The sequence below is a fragment of the Somniosus microcephalus genome, chromosome 4, assembly GCF_052327205.1.
Source record: "Somniosus microcephalus isolate GS21.2 chromosome 4, FLI_Smic_1.0, whole genome shotgun sequence".
In the NCBI taxonomy this organism is placed as follows: Eukaryota; Metazoa; Chordata; class Chondrichthyes; order Squaliformes; family Somniosidae; genus Somniosus; species Somniosus microcephalus.
This window is the reverse complement of record NC_140990.1, coordinates 94,700,953-94,723,486: the sequence shown is the minus strand read 5'-3', so window position 1 is coordinate 94,723,486 and position 22,534 is coordinate 94,700,953. Positions and strand designations below refer to the sequence as shown.

The 22,534-nt window shown below is 52.6% G+C and overlaps 2 protein-coding genes across 4 annotated transcripts in view; both read left to right on the top strand.

Moving 5' to 3' along the window:
• Positions 1–17,391, top strand: part of LOC147119530 (tubulin polymerization-promoting protein family member 3-like) — a 52,643-nt gene extending 35,252 nt beyond the window's left edge. For both annotated transcript variants that reach the window (XM_085985094.1, XM_085985095.1), the window contains exons 2-4: positions 7,017–7,223; positions 9,164–9,317; positions 11,782–17,391. In XM_085985094.1, the coding sequence (XP_085841220.1) occupies positions 7,042–7,223; positions 9,164–9,317; positions 11,782–11,976 (531 nt within the window). In that variant the 5' untranslated portion in view covers positions 7,017–7,041 and the 3' untranslated portion in view covers positions 11,977–17,391. The remainder of the gene's footprint in view (positions 1–7,016; positions 7,224–9,163; positions 9,318–11,781) is intronic.
• The window catches only part of LOC147119527 (uncharacterized), a 401,105-nt gene that overhangs the window by 264,257 nt on the left and 114,314 nt on the right, over positions 1–22,534 (top strand). The window lies entirely within an intron of this gene.

Genomic DNA, 22,534 nt, shown 5'->3' with positions numbered 1-22,534 from the left:
CTTTAAATGACCCAATTATAGAGCTGATTGCTCTCCCTCCCTCCCTCCGCCACCCCCCACCTACCCCTTACGTTCCTAAGTGGGAGCAACCAAACCCCAATTTCCCCCTCTCCCAGCCTTCTCCTGAAGGTCACTGACCCGGTCCTCCTTCCCGCTGGAGTACAGGTTCTGTTAGCTCACCCCAAGTGGCTATTCCTCACATAGGAGCCCAGACAGTGACTGCCAGCATATTCTACCAGTGAGGGCATCACAGTCGAGCCCTAATCCTGTAAGTAACCCAACCTCCACCCAATTTCCAGCAGATCAGGTGCAATAACCCTGTCCGATTTCTTCCAGCCCCTCCCTAACACGTAGGGCACTGAGGCCGAATGTAGCCCCTCCCACTGCCCGCCCTGGCTGGTACAGATCAGGGGATGGAAACTGGGCCCTTCCTGCTCTGTGTGGGGCTCAGTACCAACTGTAGCCCCCCTACCGCCCGCCCCCTGCTGGGATCAGCTCACTCAGGACAGACTTGGGGGGGGGGGGGGGGGGAGGTCGGGGTGTTGGTGCGGGAATGGGACCTGGGCCCTTCCTGCTCTGTGGGGCTCAATACCACACCAGGTGGTGAATTTACACTGAGGTTAGGACCCGCAGTGTTAGCAGGAGGTTACCGGCTTCCCTTTTAGTGGCCTGTGCCAGAAAGGCTCTTTAAGCTCCATCTCCACAAGATGACTCAGCCAGCAACCTGCAGGCCTCCCAGTGTGTCAGCTGGTTCAGGGCTGAGACGCTCTCTCTGTACAGTGTGGAGCTGGGCTTGCATGTCAGATTGAGATCTCCCCGCGCAATCCTTGCAGTTCCAAGGAGGTGGGGGGCTCCCTGCAACCCTGCTTTAAGTGTTGGGGAGCGGGGTGTGGAGAACTTTCAACCAAGGTTCCCAAGTTCAGATCGCGTAGTGCAGGGGTGGATGTAGGACTTGATGCCGATGTCCCACGTAGTCGAATAGTTAGCCGACACGTAAAGACCACTGCTCTTTTATATATAAAAAACAGGGCATAATTTCAAAGTTTGCAGATGCAATGAAACTAAGGAATGTAGTAAATAATGAGGATAGTAACAGACTTCAGGAGGACATAGACTGGTGAAATGGGCAGACAATGAAATTTAATGCAGAGAAGTGTGAAGTGATACATTTCAGTCGGAAGAATGAGGACAGGCAGTACGAAGTAAATGGTCCAATTTTAAAGAGGGTGCAGGAACAGATTGGCCTGGGGGTGAATGTACACAAACCTTTGAAGGTGGCAGGACAAGTTAAGATGGCTGTTAAAAAAAGAATACAGGATCCTGAGCTTTATTAATAGAGGAATAGAGTACAAAGCAAGGAAGTTATTGTGTAGAATGGGCCTATACTCTCTGGAGTTTAGAAGAACGAGAGGTGATCTCATTGAAACATACAAGATTCTGAGGGGGATTGACAGGGTAGATGCGGAGAGGTTGTTTCCCCTGGCTGGAGTGTCTAGAACTAGGGGGCATAGTCTCAGGATAAGGGGTCGGCCATTTAAGACTGAGATGAGGAGGAATTTCTTCACTCAGAGGGTTGTGAATCGTTGGAATTCTCTGCCCCAGAGGGCTGTGGATGCTGAGTTTTTGAGTATATTCAAGGCTGAGATCGATAGATTTTTGGACTCTAGGGGAATCAAGGGATATGGAGATCGGGCAGGAAAGTGGAGTTGAGGTCGATGATCAGCCATGATCTTACTGAATGGCGGAGCAGGCTCGAGGGGCCGTATGGCCTACTCCTGCTCCTAATTCTTATATTCTTATGTTAAGGGCTAAAAATGGGGCGCTAACTTCGCAGGGGCACCCCGCGCCAGAAATTGGAAGAGCCCCGCATTCCTCTTGGGGCGCTGCGAGTCAATATCAATATCAAAAATGTCGCGCCGCTGTATTGCAGGCCTTCTTAAAGGGGAGGGGCCTTGCGCAGCGCGACCTGGGGCCCAGCTGGGACCCCGGGGATCAGGAGTGCCGGCAAAAGAGCCCAGCACTCAAGAGAAGTGCCGGGCTCTTGAAGCGCAGCCGGTACTCCACGGCGGGTGTGCGTTCAGAAGGCCGGGGACGGGAGCGCAGGCAGGTGGCCAGCAACAAAAATGGCCGCCCCGCACCTCGCCTTTAAATAGCGCCTCCGGCCGCAGGTAGGCCCCCTTGACCCCGTCGGACATAGTGTCCAGTGGTAAGTCAGGGGGCGCTCCCGAAGGTGGCGGCCAGGGCGCGAGCGGGGCGTTGCGCACGGCGATGACGTCATCGCTGGCGGCACAGCACCACAGGGCGCTACCGGTTAGCGCTGCTGCTAAACTCCCGCTGAATTTCGCAGGAGGCGTGGGCGGTGCCACGCCTGGGTGCTGGTTGCTTTGTGCCCCGTTAGGGCACTAACGGGAGGCACAAAGCAACCCAATTTTCCTCCCGTAGCCTTTATAAAACACTGGTTAGGCCCCAGATGGAGTATTATGTTCAATTCTGGGCACCACACTTTTGGAAGGATGTCAAGGCCTTGGTGATGACGCAGAATAGATTTACTGGAATGGTGCCAGCAATGAGGGACTTCAGTCATGTGAAGAGACTGGAGAAGCTGGGGTTGTTTTCCTTAGTGCAGTGAAAGTGATTTGATAAAGGTGTTCAAAATCATGAAGGGTTTTGATAGAGTAAGTAAGGAGAAAGTGTTTCCAGTGGCAGAACAATCGGTAAGCAGAGGACACATAGATTTAAGGTGATCGGCAAAACAACCAGAGGCAACACGAGGAAACATTTTTTTACACAGCGAGTTGTTGTGATCTGGAATGCCTGAAAGGGCGGTGGAAGAAGATTCAGTACTGACTTTCAAAAGAGAATGGGATCAATACTTGAAGGGAAAATAATTACAGGGCTATGGAGAAAGAGCAAGGGGAGTGGGACTAATTGGAGAGCTCTACCAAAAAGCCGGCACAGGCACGATGGGCTGAATGGCCTCCTTCTTTGCTGTATCATTCTATGATTCTATGATTGAAGGGCCGATGGTGAGCTTGGGGTGCACCAATTGTCGGGTGATTCCGGAGTCGGCTGGCGGTTAGCTGCCGCAGGTGGGGGAGGCCCGCCACCAGGAACGGGCAGCCGGAATACCGGCCTTATCTGTCTGAGCTAACGTGAAGAATGGCTGCTTGGGTCAGGAATTGGAGGGCGCGTAGTGACCCATCTCCCACAGTGACTCACATACCACAGAATCTAGTACCCGCGTAGTAAAAGGGAGCCGTGTGGAGAATGAATATCTCAGTGTCAGCGGGTAAAAGGGAACGATTCACTCCCGTCTGGTACTGTACGGCCCGTGTGTGTCTCAGTGACAGCTCCTGTACATGTACAGCACACAGTGGGTAAAAGGGAACGATTCACTCCCGTCTGGTACTGAACGGCCCGTGTGTGTCTCAGTGACAGCTCCTGTACATGTACAGTACACAGCGGGTAAAAGGGAACGATTCACTCCCATCTGGTACTGTACGGCCCGTGTGTGTCTCAGTGTCAGCTCCTGTACATGTACAGTACACAGCGGGTAAAAGGGAATGATTCACTCCCGTCTGATACTGTACAGCCCGTGTGTGTCTCAGTGTCAGCTCCTGTACATGTACAGCACACAGCGGGTAAAAGGGAACGATTCACTCCCGTCTGGTACTGTACGGCCCGTGTGTGTCTCAGTGACAGCTCCTGTACATGTACAGCACACAGTGGGTAAAAGGGAACGATTCACTCCCGTCTGGTACTGAACGGCCCGTGTGTGTCTCAGTGACAGCTCCTGTACATGTACAGCACACAGCGGGTAAAAGGGAGCGATTCACTCCCGTCTGGTACTGAACGGCCCGTGTGTGTCTCAGTGTCAGCTCCTGTACATGTACAGTACACAGCGGGTAAAAGGGAACGATTCACCTCCCGTCTGGTACTGTACGGCCCGTGTGTGTCTCAGTGTCAGCTCCTGTACATGTACAGTACACAGCAGGTAAAAGGGAACGATTCACTCCCGTCTGGTACTGTACGGCCCGTGTGTGTCTTAGTGACAGCTCCTGTACATGTACAGTACACAGCGGGTAAAAGGGAACGATTCACTCCCGTCTGGTACTGTACGGCCTGTGTGTGTCTCAGTGTCAGCTCCTGTACATGTACAGTACACAGCGGGTAAAAGAGAACGATTCCCTCCCATCTGGTACTGTACGGCCCGTGTGTGTCTGTGTCAGCTCCTGTACATGTACAGTACACAGCGGGTAAAAGGGAACGATTCACACCCGTCTGGTACTGTACGGTTCGCTTGTGTCTGTGTCAGCTCTTGTAGGTACATGTACAGACACAGTAGACACTGTGAGCATGATCTCACCTTGTAGAATGAGCTTGACTTGCACACAGTGACAGAGACTGCCAGTGAGGGAGTGGAATGTTTACCAACACGGATATTTATACACTCAGGGATATATCTGTTTATACACTGTATGGATAGATCTGTATTTTTGTGAACAAACATGAATGTTTTCCAATGCTTTGGCAACATAAGATGTAACTTGTCATGCCAATAAAGCGATTTGAATTGAATTGAAAATTGAGTGTGAACAGTGTGACTGAGCAGCCATCCTGAAAACAATGGATGAGGAAGGAATAATGTTGACCCAGGAATGGGAGGAATCCGATATTAGATATTTGCATCAGGTTTAAATTTATCTGGTAAGGGAGAGGAGGGTGGGATGTCAACAAGGTTTGGTGCGCATTTTTTCTCCACTGCATTGTCTTGTCTCTCCGCTGCGGGAGGGGCTCCACGGGCCCCAGCCCCCTTCCAATACCTCACACACGAGCCAGGGAAAGTGTTTTGGTGGGATATTCGACTAACTTGGCACAGGCCGGTGACGAGGGGGTTGGGGTTGTGCGGGGGGTGATGGAATCTGGTCCTTTCCTGCTCTGTGTGGGGCTCAGTACCAACTGTAGCCCCCCCGGCCCCCGGCTGGGATTAGCTAACTCAGCACAGGCTGGATGGAACCTGGGCCCCTCCCTCTCTGCTGGGCTCGGTTCCACACCAGGAGTTGTATTTACTCACTGACTTTATTCGGGAGTGGGTTGTGCGTGGGTTATTTTTTCAAAAAAGTAATGATAAGGCCAAGGGTAGGCCTCGAGGCCCACTGTGCAGGACATGACCAAGGTCGGTGAGCTAGGGGAGATGGCGAGGTAAATCGGGAAGCAGTGGGTAGTTGATAAAAGCCCAGAGGTGATACGAGAACAGAGAGACTGAGGGAGGGTAGGAGTTCCGCCGTCTTCAGACTCCTAGAAAAGGATCATAGAATCTTGGAAGGAGGTTTTGTTATCGATCCTCCAGCCAGTAGGAATAGTTTCTCCCTATGTACTCTATCAAAACCCCTCGGAATTTTGAAGTCCTCTGTTTAATCTCAGCTCAACCTTCTCTGCTCGAAGGAGAACAATCCCAGCTTCTCCCGTCTCTGCACGTAACTGATGAGCTAGATCAGGAGATGGGGCAATGAAACTTAATTTCAACACAAGTGAGAATGACATAGGAACAGGAGTAGGCCGTTCAGACCCTCAATCAGTACAGAGTAAAGCTCCCTCTACACTGGCCCATCAAACACTCCCAGGGCAGGTACAGCACGGGTCAGATACAGAGTAAAGCTCCCTCTACACTGTCCCATCAAACACTCCCAGGGCAGGGACAGCACGGGTTAGATACAGAGTAAAGCTCCCTCTACACTGTCCCATCAAACACTCCCAGGGCAGGTACAGCACGGGTTAGATACAGAGTAAAGCTCCCTCTACACTGTCCCATCAAACACTCCCAGGGCAGGTACAGCACGGGTTAGATACAGAGTAAAGCTTCCTCTACACTGTCCCATCAAACACTCCCAGGGCATTTACAGCACGGGTTAAATACAGAGTAAAGCTCCCTCTACACTGTCCCATCAAACACTCCCAGGGCAGGTACAGCACGGGTTAGATACGGAGTAAATCTCCCTCTACGCTGTTCCATCAAACATTCCCAGGGCAGCTACAGCACGGGTTAGATACAGAGTAAAGCTCCCTCTACACTGTCCCATCAAACACTCCCAGGGCATGTACAGCACGGGTTAGATACAGAGTAAAGCTCCCTCTACACTGTCCCATCAACACTCCCAGGGCAGGTACAGCGCGGGTTAGATACAGAGTAAAGCTACCTCTACACTGTCCCATCAACACTCCCAGGGCAGGTACAGCACAGGGGAGAGAGTGAGAGAGAGAGAGAGGGGGGTCAGGTATTAAGCGACATGATGCTCTCATGGAGAGTGGGAGAGGTCAGAAAGAAGAAGAAAGACTTGCATTGTTACAGGGCCTTTTACGATCTCAGGACGTCCCAAAGCGCTTCACAACCAACGAAGTACTATTTAGAAGAAAAAGAGCACCCAATTAGTGCACAGCAAGTTCACACAAGCAGCAATGGCCAGATCATCTGTTTTAGTGATGTTGATTGAGGGATAAATATTGGCCCCAGGACACCGGGGAGCACTCCCCTGCTCTTCTTCCAACAGCGGCCGTGGGATCTTTTACGTCCACCTGAGAGGGCGGACGGGGCCCTCGGTTTAACGTCTCATCCGAAAGACGGCACCTCCAACAGTGCAGCACTCCCCTCAGTACTGGCACCGGGGAGTGTCGGCCCTGGATGTTGGGCTCGAGTCTCTGGAGTTGGGATTCAAACCCATGACCAACGTTCCCCCTAAGGTCCGATCCGGAGGTCCCGCGCAGGCCGCTCACTAGCTGTTGCCACTGGTAAAGACACCGCGCAGCAAAATTAAAGGGGCTATGCACGAATAAAGACATTAGAGGGAACATTGTCCATGAGGTGAGAGTCGGAGTCACTGAGCCACGACTGACACTAGATAGTTAGCGCCAATTTTTTTTTGTATGCCGTCCAGGAGTGTTGGAGAAATCAAGCCTGCACGCGCGGAGCAATAATCCTGGCAGTCACCGTCTCATTTACCTCGATCTCCATCCACCAGATCCAAAAAAGGAGAGAAGCAAAACATGGCTGAAGGGGCGTTGAGCCTGGAGCAGTCCTTCCGCAGGTTCGCCATCCACGGTGACACCAAGGCGACCGGCAACGACATGACAGGCAAGAACTTCGCCAAGCTCTGCAAGGACTGCAAGGTGATCGACGGCAAGACCGTCACAGGCACTGATGTCGACATAGTCTTCACCAAGGTCAAGTAAGTGGCCTCCTCCTAATGCTCGCATCCTATTGTGTGAGGTTGTTCGATTTTTCTTCATCGGTGACTGCTAATGCTGCCCCCACCCACCCACCCACCCATAAGAACTTTGAATTAAGCCATTTATTGGTAGAAAGAAAGGACTTGCATTTCTACAGCGCGTTTCACGACCTCAGGATGTCCTGATGCACTTCACAGCCAATGATAACTTTTTTTGAAGTGTAGTCTGGTGTCGCTCAGTCCCCTCTCCCTCAGGGAGATATCTGTACACTGACTGGTGTCTCTCAGTCGCTCTCCCTCAGGGAGATATCTGTACACTGACTGGTGTCTCTCAGTCCCTCACCTTCAGGGAGATATCTGTACACTGACTGGTGTCTCTCAGTTCCCTCTCCCTCAGGGAGATATCTGTACACTGACTGGTGTCTCTCAGCCCCTCTCTCTCAGGGAGATATCTGTACACTGACTGGTGTCTCTCAGTTCCCTCTCCCTCAAGGAGATATCTGTACACTGACTGGTGTCTCTCAGTCGCTCTCCCTCAGGGAGATATCTGTACACTGACTGGTGTCTCTCAGTCCCTCACCTTCAGGGAGATATCTGTACACTGACTGGTGTCTCTCAGTTCCCTCTCCCTCAGGGAGATATCTGTACACTGACTGGTGTCTCTCAGCCCCTCTCTCTCAGGGAGATATCTGTACACTGACTGGTGTCTCTCAGTTCCCTCTCCCTCAAGGAGATATCTGTACACTGACTGGTGTCTCTCAGTCCCTCTCCCTCAGGGAGATATCTGTACACTGACTGGTGTCTCTCAGTCCCTCTCCCTCAGGGAGATATCTGTACACTGACTGGTGTCTCTCAGTCCCTCTCTCTCAGGGAGATATCTGTACACTGACTGGGTCTCTCAGTCACTCTCCCTCAGGGAGATATCTGTACACTAACTGATGTTTCTCAGTCCCCTCTCCCTCAGGGAGATATCTGTACACTGACTGGTGTCTCTCAGTCCCTCTCTCTCAGGGAGATACTGTATCTGTACACTGACTGGTGTCTCTCAGTCGCTCTCCCTCAGGGAGATATCTGTACATTGACTGGTGTGTCTCAGTCCCTCTCACTCAGGGAGATATCTGTACACTGACTGGAGTCTCTCAGTCCCCCCTCCCTCAGGGAGATATCTGTACACTGACTGGTGTCTCTCAGGCCCTCTGCCTCAGGGAGATTTCTGTACACTGACTGGTGTCTCTCAGTCCCTCTCTCTCAGGGAGATATCTGTACACTGACTGGGTCTCTCAGTCACTCTCCCTCAGGGAGATATCTGTACACTAACTGATGTTTCTCAGTCCCCTCTCCCTCAGGGAGATATCTGTACACTGACTGGTGTCTCTCAGTCCCTCTCTCTCAGGGAGATACTGTATCTGTACACTGACTGGTGTCTCTCAGTCGCTCTCCCTCAGGGAGATATCTGTACATTGACTGGTGTGTCTCAGACCCTCTCACTCAGGGAGATATCTGTACACTGACTGGAGTCTCTCAGTCCCCCCTCCCTCAGGGAGATATCTGTACACTGACTGGTGTCTCTCAGGCCCTCTGCCTCAGGGAGATATCTGTACACTGACTGGTGTCTCTCTGTCGTTCTCTGTCGGGGAGATTTCTGTACAGTGTGTTACCAGAACCTGACATCTTCATGGTCATTTTTACTGATACCAGCTTTTTATTTCCAGATTTAAAAAAAAATGAATTCAAATTCTCAAGCAGCGTTCAGCCTCCAGTCCAGGACTTGTGTGTAAACTAGGCTGACAATCTGGTGCAGTAGTGACCGAGGTCACCTTTGGTTGCGTCGAACTCGCTTTCTCCGGATTATTAATCCAGGCCTCTGGATTACTAGTCCAGTAACAGAACCACTACAGCACCATAGACCTACAACTAAGTGGACTTCTCCTTCTCTGCAGGGCCAAGGCAGCTCGCGTAATAACATACGAGGAGTTCAAACAGGCACTGAAGGAACTGGCCAAGAAAAGGTTTAAGGACATAAGTGAGGACGAGGCCCTGCAGGCAGTTATCGCACTCATTGCTGGGAAGGAACCAGCGCTGGTGGGAGTCACGGTTGGTATATTCTATGGGCGTGTGATTCAATATCAGAGCGTAATCTGGGTTGGTTTTGGAAAGAAAGACTTGCATTTATCTAGTGCCTTTTAGCACCTCAGGACGTCCCAAAGCGCTTCACAGCCAATGAGGTACTTTTTGAAGTGTAGCCACAGTTGCAATGTAGGAAGTGCAGCAGGCTATTTGCACACAGCAAGACCTCACAAATTGCAATGAGATAATGACCTTATTTGTTTTTTAGCGATGTTAGTTGAGGGATAAATATTGGCCTGGACAACTCCACTGCTCTTCTTCGAAATAGTTCCATGGGATCTTTTACGTCCACCTGAGAGGGCAGGCGGGACCTGAGTTTAATGTCTCATCTGAAAGAGGGCGTCTCCGACAGTGCAGCGCTCAGTCAGTATGGGGACCGGGAGTGTCGGCCCTGGATTATAGGGCTCAAATCCTTGGAGTGGGGACGTGAACCCACGAACTTCTGACTCCGAGGCGTGAGCGTTGCCGACTGACGACCCGGTTAATCTGTTGTGGGTGTTGGCCGTGGGATAAATGTTGGCCAGGGTACTACCACGTTGAAGAAATGATTTGGGTGACAGTAGGTGGCTTTAAAACGTCCTTTCACCCTCTGAAGCATGGGGGGCAATTTTCTCAATGGAGGCGGGTTCTGAACCCGCCCTCAGTTTTTTGCCATTTTGCCAACTGTCCCGCCTCCAAACCCGCCTCCTCGGGGCTGGGAAAATCGCCCGCATGGATTCAAATCCAGCCCAGCCAGAGGCAATGGTGGTCCTAAACATATCGGGCTGGATTCAACATTCATGATCCCGCCCGAATGGGGGGAAATTCAGAGGGTGAGGGCTACCGCTGGTTCTGCCTCCTGCTGTCTACACTGGGAGTGCAGCTGGCTGCTGCTTCCCCACCTAGCGCCTGTGAGTGATGGCGGGGGCGGGGGAGGGGGGGTGAAGGAAGGAAGGAAGGGGCTCGGCTTGCGTCCTCCCCGCTTGCCATCCGTTCTGGGTGCTGCCGGGGTGAGGGCAATGGAAGGAGGGAAGGCCTTGTAGAAGGACGTCCTCTTGTTCTGGACTCCCCCACCAGTACTCACCCGCTGAAGGCCTCGGCCTTTGTCGAGAGATACCGGGGATAAACGGGTTAAATTATGAGGACAGGTTGCACGGACTAGGCTTATATTCACAGAATCACAGAAACCCCACAGTGCAGATAGAGGCCATTTCGGCCCATCAAGCCTGCACCAACACATCTCCCACCCGATCCCCTACACCAACACATCTCCCACCCGATCCCCGTAACCCCTACACCAACACATCTCCCACCCGATCCCCGTAACCCCTACACCAACACATATCCCACCCGATCCCCGTAACCCCTACACCAACACATATCTCCCCTACACCAACACATATCCCACCCGATCCCCGTAACCCCACGTATTTAATCCTCCTAACATTAAGGGTCAATTTATCATAGCCAATCAATCTAACCCGCACATCTTTGGACTGATTCCCTTGAGTTTAAAAGATTATGGGATGATCTAATGGAGGTGTTTAAGGTAATTAAAGACTTCGATAGGGTAGAGAGAGAGAAAAACTATTTCCTCTGGTGGGGGGAGTCCAGAACAAGGGGGCATAACCTTAAAATCAGAGCCAGGCTGTTTAGGGGTGATGTCAGGAAGCACTTCCTCCCACAAAGGGCAGTGGAAATCTGGAACTCTCTCCCCACAAAAAGCTGTTGAGGCTGGGGGCCAATTGAAAATTTCAAAACTAAGACTGATAGATTTATGTTAGGTAAGAGTATTAAGGAATACAGAACCAAGGCGGGCAGATGAAGTTAAGATACAGATCAGCCATGATCTAATTGACCTGTGTAACAAGCTCGAGGGGCTGAATGGCATCCTCCTGTTCCTATCTTCCTATACTTTCACTGATTTGGCTTTTTAGTTTGAGTCCCTCTGGAAAATTGAAACTGATATTTTTTTTCCTTTCCCCCCCCACGCCTCCTTTTCCCTTGCTCTCTCCTGAAGGAGTTGACCTCTCGCTGGGGTATGGGTTCCACGGGCACTGGCTTCCCTCCGGAACCTCACGCAAGCGACCTATTCTTTGTGTGTGAGACAATAAGTGTTGACAGGCTATTAGACTGTGGGTGGCATCGTGGCTGAGCCCTGATCCTCACATGATATCCATGCAAACACACACATTTGAGCAAGAGTCACTGGGCATGAATCTTGACTGATTTTTCTCCCGTTTCCCAACCCAGGGGGCAATAAGGCCCAATTATGGCCCCTTATCGCTCACCCCACTCCCTGCCCCAAGCTGGGATCAGCACAGACCCAGGGGGAGGATGCAACCTGTGCTCAGTACCAATCGTAAGCCCCTAGCACAGACACAGAGGGGGGAATGGAAGCTGGGCTCTTCCTTCTCTGCTTGGCTAATGTATATTCTCCGGATTCTTCCAGAAGGCAGCGAGAGCTGGGGCCGTGGACCGGCTGACGGACACGTCCAAGTTCACCGGGTCACACAAGGAGCGGTTCGACGAAAGCGGCAAGGGCAGAGGCAAAGCGGGCCGGGAAAACCTGGTGGAGAACACGGGATTCGTGGCGGCCTACAAGGGGAAGGGCACCTACGACGAGAAAGTCAAAGGCTCGAAATAATTTGTCGGGATCCTCCTCCCCCTCTATCCCCCCAATAGCGACTGATGCCTTGCCTTTGATATCGGACTAACTGCCGTCAATCCTCTGTGGTCAGCTTGTCATAAACGCGCGGGTGACCTGTAAGCTTCTGCAACATTCCTTACTCAACAAATATCAATGGACAGTGTGTTTGGGGTGGGGGGGCCATTTTCTTTTTTGTAACCCTTTCACATCCCAAAATGGGGGCAAAAGGTGCTTCCAGTTATCAATCCGACTCAAGGTCAGTGCTCCTCTCCATCACTCTCCGCCACTCCTCCTCAGTTCCAAATGCCCGCCCGTCCTGCTCCCTCTTCCTCCTTACTAAGACTCCAATTCATCTTTCCCAGCGGGTGCAGCAATCTGCGAGGCCTCACCTTCCCCGCGTTCACGCTCCGGGGACCTGGGTTTCGGATCAAGCACCAGGCAGAGGTTGGCCGGAGTCCAGCCAGTGCGTGTTTTTTCAATTGTCTGCAGGACAAAACCACCAACAGGGTTGGCTGCCTCACTCTTAGAAGTCGCAGTGATAATGATTGGAATAGAAAAATTCGGGGCAGTGGGGACCCATATTACACTGTAGAGGGAGCGTCACTCTGTATCTAACCCGTGCTGTACCTGTCCTGGGAGTGTTTGATGGGACAGTGTAGAGGGAGCGTCACTCTGTATCTAACCCGCGCTGTACCTGACCTAGGAGCGTTTGATGGGACAGTGTAGAGGGAGCTTTACTCTGTATCTAACCCGTGCTGTACCTGTCCTGGGAGTGTTTGATGGGACAGTGTAGAGGGAGCTTTACTCTGTATCTAACCCGTGCTGTACCTGCCCTGGGTGTGTTTGATGGGGCAGTGTAGAGGGAGCTTTACTCTGTATCTAACCCGTGCTGTACCTGCCCTGGGAGTGTTTGATGGGACAGTGTAGAGGGAGCTTTACTCTGTATCTAACCTGTGCTGTACCTGCCCTGGGAGTGTTTGGGACAGTGTAGAGGGAGCTTTACTCTGTATCTAACCCATGCTGTACCTGCCCTGGGAGTGTTTGGGACAGTGTAGAGGGAGCTTTACTCTGTATCTAACCTGTGCTGTACCTGCCTGGGAGTGTTTGATGGGACAGTGTAGAGGGAGCTTTACTCTGTATCTAACCCGTGCTATACCTGCCCTGGGAGTGTTTGATGGGACAGTGTAGAGGGAGCTTTACTCTGTATCTAACCCATGCTGTACCTGCCTGGGAGTGTTTGATGGGACAGTGCAGAGGGAGCTTTACTCTGTATCTAACCTGTGCTATAACTGCCCTGGGAGTGTTTGATGGGACAGTGTAGAGGGAGCTTTACTCTGTATCTAACCTATGCTGTACCTGCCTGGGAGTGTTTGATGGGACAGTGCAGAGGGAGCTTTACTCTGTATCTAACCCGTGCTGTACCTGCCCTGGGAGTGTTTGATGGGACAGTGTAGAGGGAGCTTTACTCTGTATCTAACCTGTGCTGTACCTGCCTGGGAGTGTTTGATGGGACAGTGTAGAGGGAGCTTTACTCTGTATCTAACCCGTGCTATACCTGCCCTGGGAGTGTTTGATGGGACAGTGTAGAGGGAGCTTTACTCTGTATCTAACCCATGCTGTACCTGCCTGGGAGTGTTTGATGGGACAGTGCAGAGGGAGCTTTACTCTGTATCTAACCCGTGCTGTACCTGCCCTGAGAGTGCTGACTCTAAGTGCCTGAAAGTCTTCCGTTTCCCAGCAGCATGGGCGTAATTCACAAAAAATAAATGTTGTCCATGAATTTCCTTCTTCTGACCCCCTCATTATACCCACCAAAGACCATTAATGGTTTAACCTTAGAGAGCCTGACCGTTACTTCCATATTTGAATTTAGTGTGCGGGGCCTTTGCAAGCAGCTGATCAATAAATCACACTGCGGGCATCTGGTGATACGCCTGCGATATTCCACTCGCTGCTGACGAGGACCTGTCAATTCCTTGCTGAAAAAAGGTCACTTTTTCGGGTTTTTAGGGCAATGTCCGGCTGCGAAAACCCGGACAGAAGGAGTGGGAGCCTTTTATTTTTAACTCCAGCACCAGGGGTTTTAAAAAATAAAAATGCTCTTGCCCGTATGAGAGGGCCGATGCTTGTGGTCGCCAACTCTGGTTGGTCAATATTCCTGGAGATTTCTGCACACGACCTCCCGCCTAGCGTTGCCAACCCTCCACGATTGCCCTGAGCCTCCAAGAATTAAAGATTAATCACCAGGATACCGCTGCGAGCAAGAAGCCGGGAGAAAGATCACGGGCGTTAAAAATAGCGTGCTTTCTAAAAGAAATTCTTTGCGTGATTTTGTGATGCGCTATCAATTACTGAGAAAGACTGGAAGTTAAGAAAGTAACAAACAGGCTTTTATTAGCTAAAGAACGAAGGCATGCCTCTAGTGGTCGACCGGTCCTGAATGCCTGGGGAACTGCAGAGCAGCCGCCTTTATACCAGGGCATATGGGTGGAGCCAGGGGCGGAGCCAGCTGAGGCATGCACAGACAGGTACAACAATGGGCAAGAGTGAACAACAGTGAAGTGAACAACAGTGGTTTACCACATTTTGTTTGTTAGTTATAAACAATGTTGGACATGGGGTGGGGGAAAAGGCTGTTTGATTAGGCAATGAAGAACCATTCAATCGGGTAATGAAGCTATTGCCACGGGAAGGAGGGCCACCATGAGGATGGACGTGTTGGGCGACCAATGGGAGGGTAAGGTAGGGTAGGGGCGGTTGGAGGTCACGTGATGAAACCTCCAAGAATACGTTGAACCAGAGTTGGTGACCCTACGTTCGCCTCCCAACATTCCCGCCTGGTCAAACAGGGCCTTTTACCCCCCCCCCAATATTTTTTATCACAATTTAAAAAAAAATTGTTCATGGGATGTGGGCATCGCTGGCATTTATTGCCCATCCCTAATTGCCCCTTGAGAAGCTAGTGGTGAGCTGCCTTCCTGAACCGCTGCAGTCCGTGTGGTGAAGGTACTCCCACAGTGCTGTTAGGGAGGGAGTTCCAGGATTTTGACCCAGCGACGATGAAGGATCGGCGATATATTTCCAAGTCAGGATGGTGTGTGACTTGGAGGGGAACTTGGAGGTGGCGGTGTTCCCATGCGCCTGCTGCCCTTGTCCTTCTAGGTGGAAGAGGTCGCGGGTTTGGGAGGTGCTGCCAAAGAAGCCTTGGCGAGTTGCTGCAGTGCATCTTGTAGATGGTACACACTGCAGCCACGGTGCGCCGGTGGTGGAGGGAGTGAATGTTTAAGGTGGTGGATGGGGTGCCAATCAAGTGGGCTGCTTTGTTCTGGGTGGTGCTGAGCTTCTTGAGTGTTGTTGGAGCTGCACTCATCCAGGCAAGTGGAGAGTATTCCATCACACTCCTTTCATGTGCCTTGTAGATAAATAAGTATTCAAAGAAAATTGGACGCGGGGGGGGGGGAAGAACATTCCATTTTTTTTTTTAAACGCACCTTATGATTGTTCTCCCGGGTTTTTTCTCTCTCGCTGCAGCGTCTAGGAGATTAATCTTCAAATCCTAGAGGGTTGCTGACCCTACCGACACTCCACCTTGTGAAATGGCCCACGGAAGTGGGCGACCATTTTTAAAAACTGACCCTCCCTCAACCTGGTATTGGACAGGGTCGATGGTGCCTATTGGACTGACTGATTGACCTGACCAATTTGGGGTTGGGTCGGGAGGGGGGGCGGGCGGTCCGTAAAACATTAAGCAGCAATTCCGCCCACATGAAATAGTTGTGCGTGCAACAAAATTAGAATTGCTTCACTAAAATGCCTGCTGTACCGAAGGGAGTGATGCTCTTAACACTAACTGTTCTGCAATAGAATGACATCGAATTCACAGCGCAGAAACAGGCCATTTAGCCCAACTGGTCCGTGCTGGATTTTATGCTCCACACGAGCCTCCCCCTACCCTACTTCCTCTCCCCCTAGCAACATAACCTTCTGTTCCTTTCTCCCTCATGTGTTTATCTAGCTTCCCCTTAAATGCTATCCACCGCGACCACTCCCTGTGGTGGCGAGTCCCACATTCTCACCACCCTGTGGGTAAAGAGGTTTCTCCTGAATCCCCCATTGGATTTATTAGCGACTTATCTTATATTTACGGCCTCTAGTTCTGCTCTCCCCCATAAGTGGAAACATCTTCTCTACGTCTACCCTATCGAACCCCTTCATAATTTTAACGATCCCTGTCAGGTCACCCCTCAGCCTTCTCTTTTCTAGAGAAAAGAGCCCCAGTCTGTTCAGTCTCCTGATAGTTATAACCTCTCACTTGTGGTGTCATCCTTGTAAATCCTTTTTGCACTTTCTCCAGTGCCCCTATATCCTTTTTTGTAAAATGGAGACAAGAACTTGTGCACAGTACTTCAAATATGGTCTAACTAAGGTCCTATACAAGTTTAACTTAATTTCTCAGCTTTTCCATTCTATTCCTCTAGAACACTGTACATGCCTTAATGATCGATTTGCTTTGGCCGGCAGTAGCAACCTGTGTGATACTTGGCAATGGCTCGGGTCCGTGGTGACTGCTCCATCGAATTGCGGGGAAGGTGTGGAATTGGAGCCGGAGGGAGGCAGTACAGGAGGGAGCACGCTCATTCTGGATGGCGGGCTTGCTTTGAAGGGTGACGCTGAAGGGTGCGGTTCCTCAACGCCGTTCAGTGGCTGCTCAGCTGACGAGACCCCCCAACTCTCCCTTGCACCCCCGACTGAGGGAGGCCTCAATCAAAGCAGTGCGATGGTGGCTCGGTCGCACCTTTTGTCAACCTCATGCATTGATGGGTGATGGTCACGGAGGTCTGTTGGTGGACGCCTTTGAGAACAATGTCCTGCTCCAACACCCCCCTCCTGCATTAGGCTGGGGATTGTCCCTGACATGGGCAAGGCAGAGAAGAAATAGAAACTAACTAGCAAGAGAAAAGGGCCTAGAAATTCGTCTCGGGCGGTGTCAGATTGGCCGCCCGTTATACACAGCATCTGATATTCAGTTCCATTGTAGTCAATGTCGAGACAAATTTCTAGGCCAAGGTCTCTGAAGATTGCTTGTGATGAAGGTCTCCTCTCTCTGATGGGGGGACTGGGTGGGGGCAGTGGGTCGGACACTGTCCTTTCGCCCTCTGGGTCAAATCCAGCCCCAGAGAGAGGGCATGAGGGTCTTCTCTCTCTCTGATGGGGGACTGGGTGGGGCCGTGGGTCAGACACTGACCTTTCATGTTTGGGCCAGCAGGAGTATATTAACAAGCCACAAAACCACAGAATTGCTTGGACATATTAGCTATATTTGCCAGTAAAGCTAGCCTTTAGTGAGCGATGCTGTAAGACTTTGCATGTAAGCTTTGTGAAAAATAAAGTGGTGTGCTAATTTCCTCAGAAGGAATTTTGTCATTCTGGCGTCCCATCTACAAAATGACTCCGAGAGGTAACTACACTCTTCAGGGTCGACAGAGTGGGAAGGTCCCGCGTTCAATTCAATCCTGGTGTGTTCCGAGTTTGCTGATCTCATCTAGGGCGGGTGTTCAGAGAGTTAGGGTTGCCTTCAGCACCTGCTGGGTTAGAGAGAGGGGTGGGGGGAGGAAATTAGCCGAGGTTCCTCCTCTGATCACTATTCCAACACTTCTACTGGAAACTGCGTGTGTGTGTGAATGCATCAACAAAAATTGGCATTTATACAGAGCTTTTAATGTAGTAAAACATCCCAAGGCACTTCACAGGAGCGATTATCAAACAGAATTTGACACCGAGCCACATAAGGAGAAAGTAGGGCAGGTGGCCAAACGCTTGGTCAAAGAGGTAGGTTTTAAGGAGCGTCTTAAAGGAGAAGAGAGAGGCGGAGAGGTTTAGGGAGGGAATTCCAGAGCTTAGGGGCGAGGCGGCTGAAGGCACGGCCGCGTTTAAAATCAGGGATGCACACAAGGCCAGAATTGGAGGAGCGCAGAGATCTGGGAGGGTTGTAGGGCTGGAGGAGGTTACAGAGATAGGGAGGAGGTGAAGCCATGGAGGGATTTGAAAACAAGGATGAGAATTTTAAAAATTGAGGCGTTGCTGGACCCATCCGAGTGAGGACAGGATTGGGATTTTTTTTTTTAATTCATTGATGGGATGTGGGCGTCGCTGGCTAGGCCTGCATTTAGTGCCCATCCCTAATTGCCCTTGAGAAGATGGTGGTGAGCCGCCTTCTTGAACCGCTGCAGTCCATATGGTGTAGGTACACCCACAATGCTGTTAGGAAGGGAGTTCCAGGATTTTGGCCCAGCAACAGTGAAGATACAGATACAGGTCCAAGTCAGGATGGTGTGTGGCTTGGAGGGGAACTTGTAGGTGGTGATGTTCCCATGCATCTGCTGCCCTTGTCCTTCTAAGTGGTAGAGGTCGCGGGTTTGGAAGGTGCTGTTGAAGGAGCTTTGGCGAGTTGCTGCAGTGCATCTTGTAGATGGTACACACTGCAGCCACAGTGCGCCGGTGGTGGAGGGAGTGAATGTTGAAGGTGGTGGATGGAGTGCCAATCAAGCGGGCTGCTTTATCCTGAATGGTGTCGAGCTTCTTGAGTATTGTTGGAGCTGCACTCATCCAGGCAAGTGGAGAGTATTCCATCACACTCCTGACTTGTGCCTTGTAGATGGTGGAAAGGCTTTGGGGAGTCAGGAGGTGAGACACTCGCCGCAGAATTCCCAGCCTCTGGCCTGCTCTTGTAGCCACAGTATTTATATGGCTGGTCCAGTTCAGTTTCTGATCAATGGTAACCCCCAGGATGTTGATAGTGGGGGATTCAGCGATGGTAATGCCATTGAATGTCAAGGGGAGATGGTTAGAGTCTCGCTTGTTGGAGATGGTCATTGCCTGGCACTTGTGTGGTGCGAATGTTACTTGCCACTTGTCAGCCCAAGTCTGAATGTTGTCCAGGTCTTACTGCATATGGACACGGACTGCGTCAGTATCTGACGAGTCTCGAATGGTGCTGAACAGTGTGCAGTCATCAGCGAACATCCCCACTTCTGACCTTATGATGGCGGGAAGGTCATTGATGAAACAGCTGAAGATGGTTGGGCCTAGGACACTGACCTGAGGAACTCCTGCAGTGATGTCATGTGATTGAGATGAATGACCTCCAACAACCACAGCCAACTTCCTTTGTGCTAGGTATGATTCCAACCAATGGAGAGTTTTCCCCTTGATTCCCACTGACTTCAGTTTTGCTAGGGCTCCTTGATGCCACACTCGATCAAATGCTGCCTTGATGTCAAGGGCAGGCACTCTCACCTCACCTCTCGAGTTCAGCTCTTTTGTCCATGTTTGGACCAAGGCTGTAATGAGGTCAGGATTTCAATGACCACAGCAGTCAAATAGCCTCCTGACATTTACTGTCCAGGTTGACACGAGTTGCCAGTGTCTGTTGAACTGTACTCCAGCAATGGTCTGTGCCTTCAGAAGAGGAGGGGAAAATTTGACAAGAGGGAAAAATAGTTTCAGCAGCTGCAATGGGGTAAAGGGGAACGTGCCTGGTCCTGTATGTGTTCATGTGTCAGTTCTGGTGTGTGCTGTGAAACCCACAGCAAAATTCCCTCTTTAATTCGATACATCCAGGAAAAGGTCCTTGCACCCAACCAGCCTGTCCCCTTTTTCATCCCTCAATCTCACCAACACACCACATCCCCCAACTCCAGCCCATCCCTCAATCTCACCAACACACCACATCCCCCAACTCCAGCCCATCCCTCAATCTCACCAACACACCACATCCCCCAACTCCAGCCCATCTCTCAATCTCACCAACACACCACATCCCCCAACTCCAGCCCAGCCCGCAACCCCACCTACCCTGCACAGTCCTCAACCACACCTACCCTGCACAGCCCGCAACCCCACCTACCCTGCAGTCCTCAACCCCACCTACCCAGCCCAGCCCGCAACCTCACCTACCCTGCAGTCCTCAACCCCACCTACCCTGCACAGTCCTCAACCCCACCTACCCTGCACAGCCCTCAACCCCACCTACCCTGCAGTCCTCAACCCCACCTACCCTGCAGCCCTCAACCCCACCTACCCTGCAGTCCTCAACCCCACCTACCCTGCAGTCCTCAACCCCACCTACCCTGCAGTCCTCAACCCCACCTACCCTGCAGTCCTCAACCCCACCTACCCTGCAGTCCTCAACCCCACCTACCCTGCACAGTCCTCAACCCCACCTACCCTGCAGTCCTCAACCCCACCTACCCTGCACAGCCCTCAACCCCACCTACCCTGCAGTCCTCAACCCCACCTACCCTGCACAGCCCTCAGCCCCACCTACCCTGCAGTCCTCAACCCCACCTACCCTGCACAGTCCTCAACTCCACCTACCCTGCACAGTCCTCAACCCCACCTACCCTGCACAGTCCTCAACCCCACCTACCCTGCACAGTCCTCAACCCCACCTACCCTGCACAGCCCTCAACCCCACCTACCCTGCACAATCCTCAACCCCACCTACCCTGCAGTCCTCAACCCCACCTACCCTGCAGTCCTCAACCCCACCTACCCTGCAGTCCTCAACCCCACCTACCCTGCACAGTCCTCAACCCCACCTACCCTGCACAGTCCTCAACCCCACCTACCCTGCACAGCCCTCAACCCCACCTACCCTGCACAGCCCTCAACCCCACCTACCCTGCAGTCCTCAACCCCACCTACCCTGCACAGCCCTCAGCCCCACCTACCCTGCACAGTCCTCAACCCCACCTACCCTGCACAGTCCTCAACCCCACCTACCCTGCACAGTCCTCAACCCCACCTACCCTGCAGTCCTCAACCCCACCTACCCTGCACAGTCCTCAACCCCACCTACCCTGCACAGCCCTCAACCCCACCTACCCTGCACAGTCCTCAACCCCACCTACCCTGCACAGTCCTCAACCCCACCTACCCTGCACAGCCCTCAGCCCCACCTACCCTGCACAGTCCTCAACCCCACCTACCCTGCACAGTCCTCAACCCCACCTGCCCTGCACAGTCCTCAACCCCACCTACCCTGCACAGTCCTCAACCCCACCTACCCTGCAGTCCTCAACCCCACCTACCCTGCACAGTCCTCAACCCCACCTACCCTGCACAGCCCTCAACCCCACCTACCCTGCACAGTCCTCAACCCCACCTACCCTGCACAGCCCTCAACCCCACCTACCCTGCAGTCCTCAACCCCACCTACCCTGCACAGTCCTCAACCCCACCTACCCTGCACAGTCCTCAACCCCACCTACCCTGCACAGTCCTCAACCCCACCTACCCTGCACAGCCCTCAGCCCCACCTACCCTGCACAGTCCTCAACCCCACCTACCCTGCACAGTCCTCAACCCCACCTACCCTGCAGTCCTCAACCCCACCTACCCTGCACAGTCCTCAACCCCACCTACCCTGCACAGCCCTCAACCCCACCTACCCTGCACAGTCCTCAACCCCACCTACCCTGCACAGTCCTCAACCCCACCTACCCTGCAGTCCTCAACCCCACCTACCCTGCACAGTCCTCAACCCCACCTACCCTGCACAGCCCTCAACCCCACCTACCCTGCACAGTCCTCAACCCCAGCTACCCTGCACAGTCCTCAACCCCACCTACCCTGCACAGTCCTCAACCCCATCTACCCTGCAGTCCTCAACCCCACCTACCCTGCACAGTCCTCAACCCCACCTACCCTGCACAGTCCTCAACCCCACCTACCCTGCACAGTCCTCAACCCCACCTACCCTGCAGTCCTCAACCCCACCTACCCTGCACAGTCCTCAACCCCACCTACCCTGCAGTCCTCAACCCCACCTACCCTGCACAGTCCTCAACCCCACCTACCCTGCAGTCCTCAACCCCACCTACCCTGCACAGTCCTCAACCCCACCTACCCTGCACAGTCCTCAACCCCACCTACCCTGCAGTCCTCAACCCCACCTACCCTGCACAGTCCTCAACCCCACCTACCCTGCACAGTCCTCAACCCCACCTACCCTGCACTGTCCTCAACCCCACCTACCCTGCACAGTCCTCAACCCCACCTACCCTGCACAGTCCTCAACCCCACCTACCCTGCAGTCCTCAACCCCACCTACCCTGCACAGTCCTCAACCCCACCTACCCTGCACAGCCCTCAACCCCACCGACCCTGCACAGCCCTCAACCCCACCTACCCTGCACAGTCCTCAACCCCACCTACCCTGCACAGCCCTCAACCCCACCTACCCTGCACAGTCCTCAACCCCACCTACCCTGCACAGCCCTCAACCCCACCTACCCTGCACAGCCCTCAACCCCACCTACCCTGCACAGTCCTCAACCCCACCTACCCTGCACAGCCCTCAACCCCACCTACCCTGCAGTCCTCAACCCCACCTACCCTGCACAGTCCTCAACCCCACCTACCCTGCAGTCCTCAACCCCACCTACCCTGCACAGCCCTCAACCCCACCTACCCTGCACAGCCCTCAACCCCACCTACCCTGCAGTCCTCAACCCCACCTACCCTGCACAGCCCTCAGCCCCACCTACCCTGC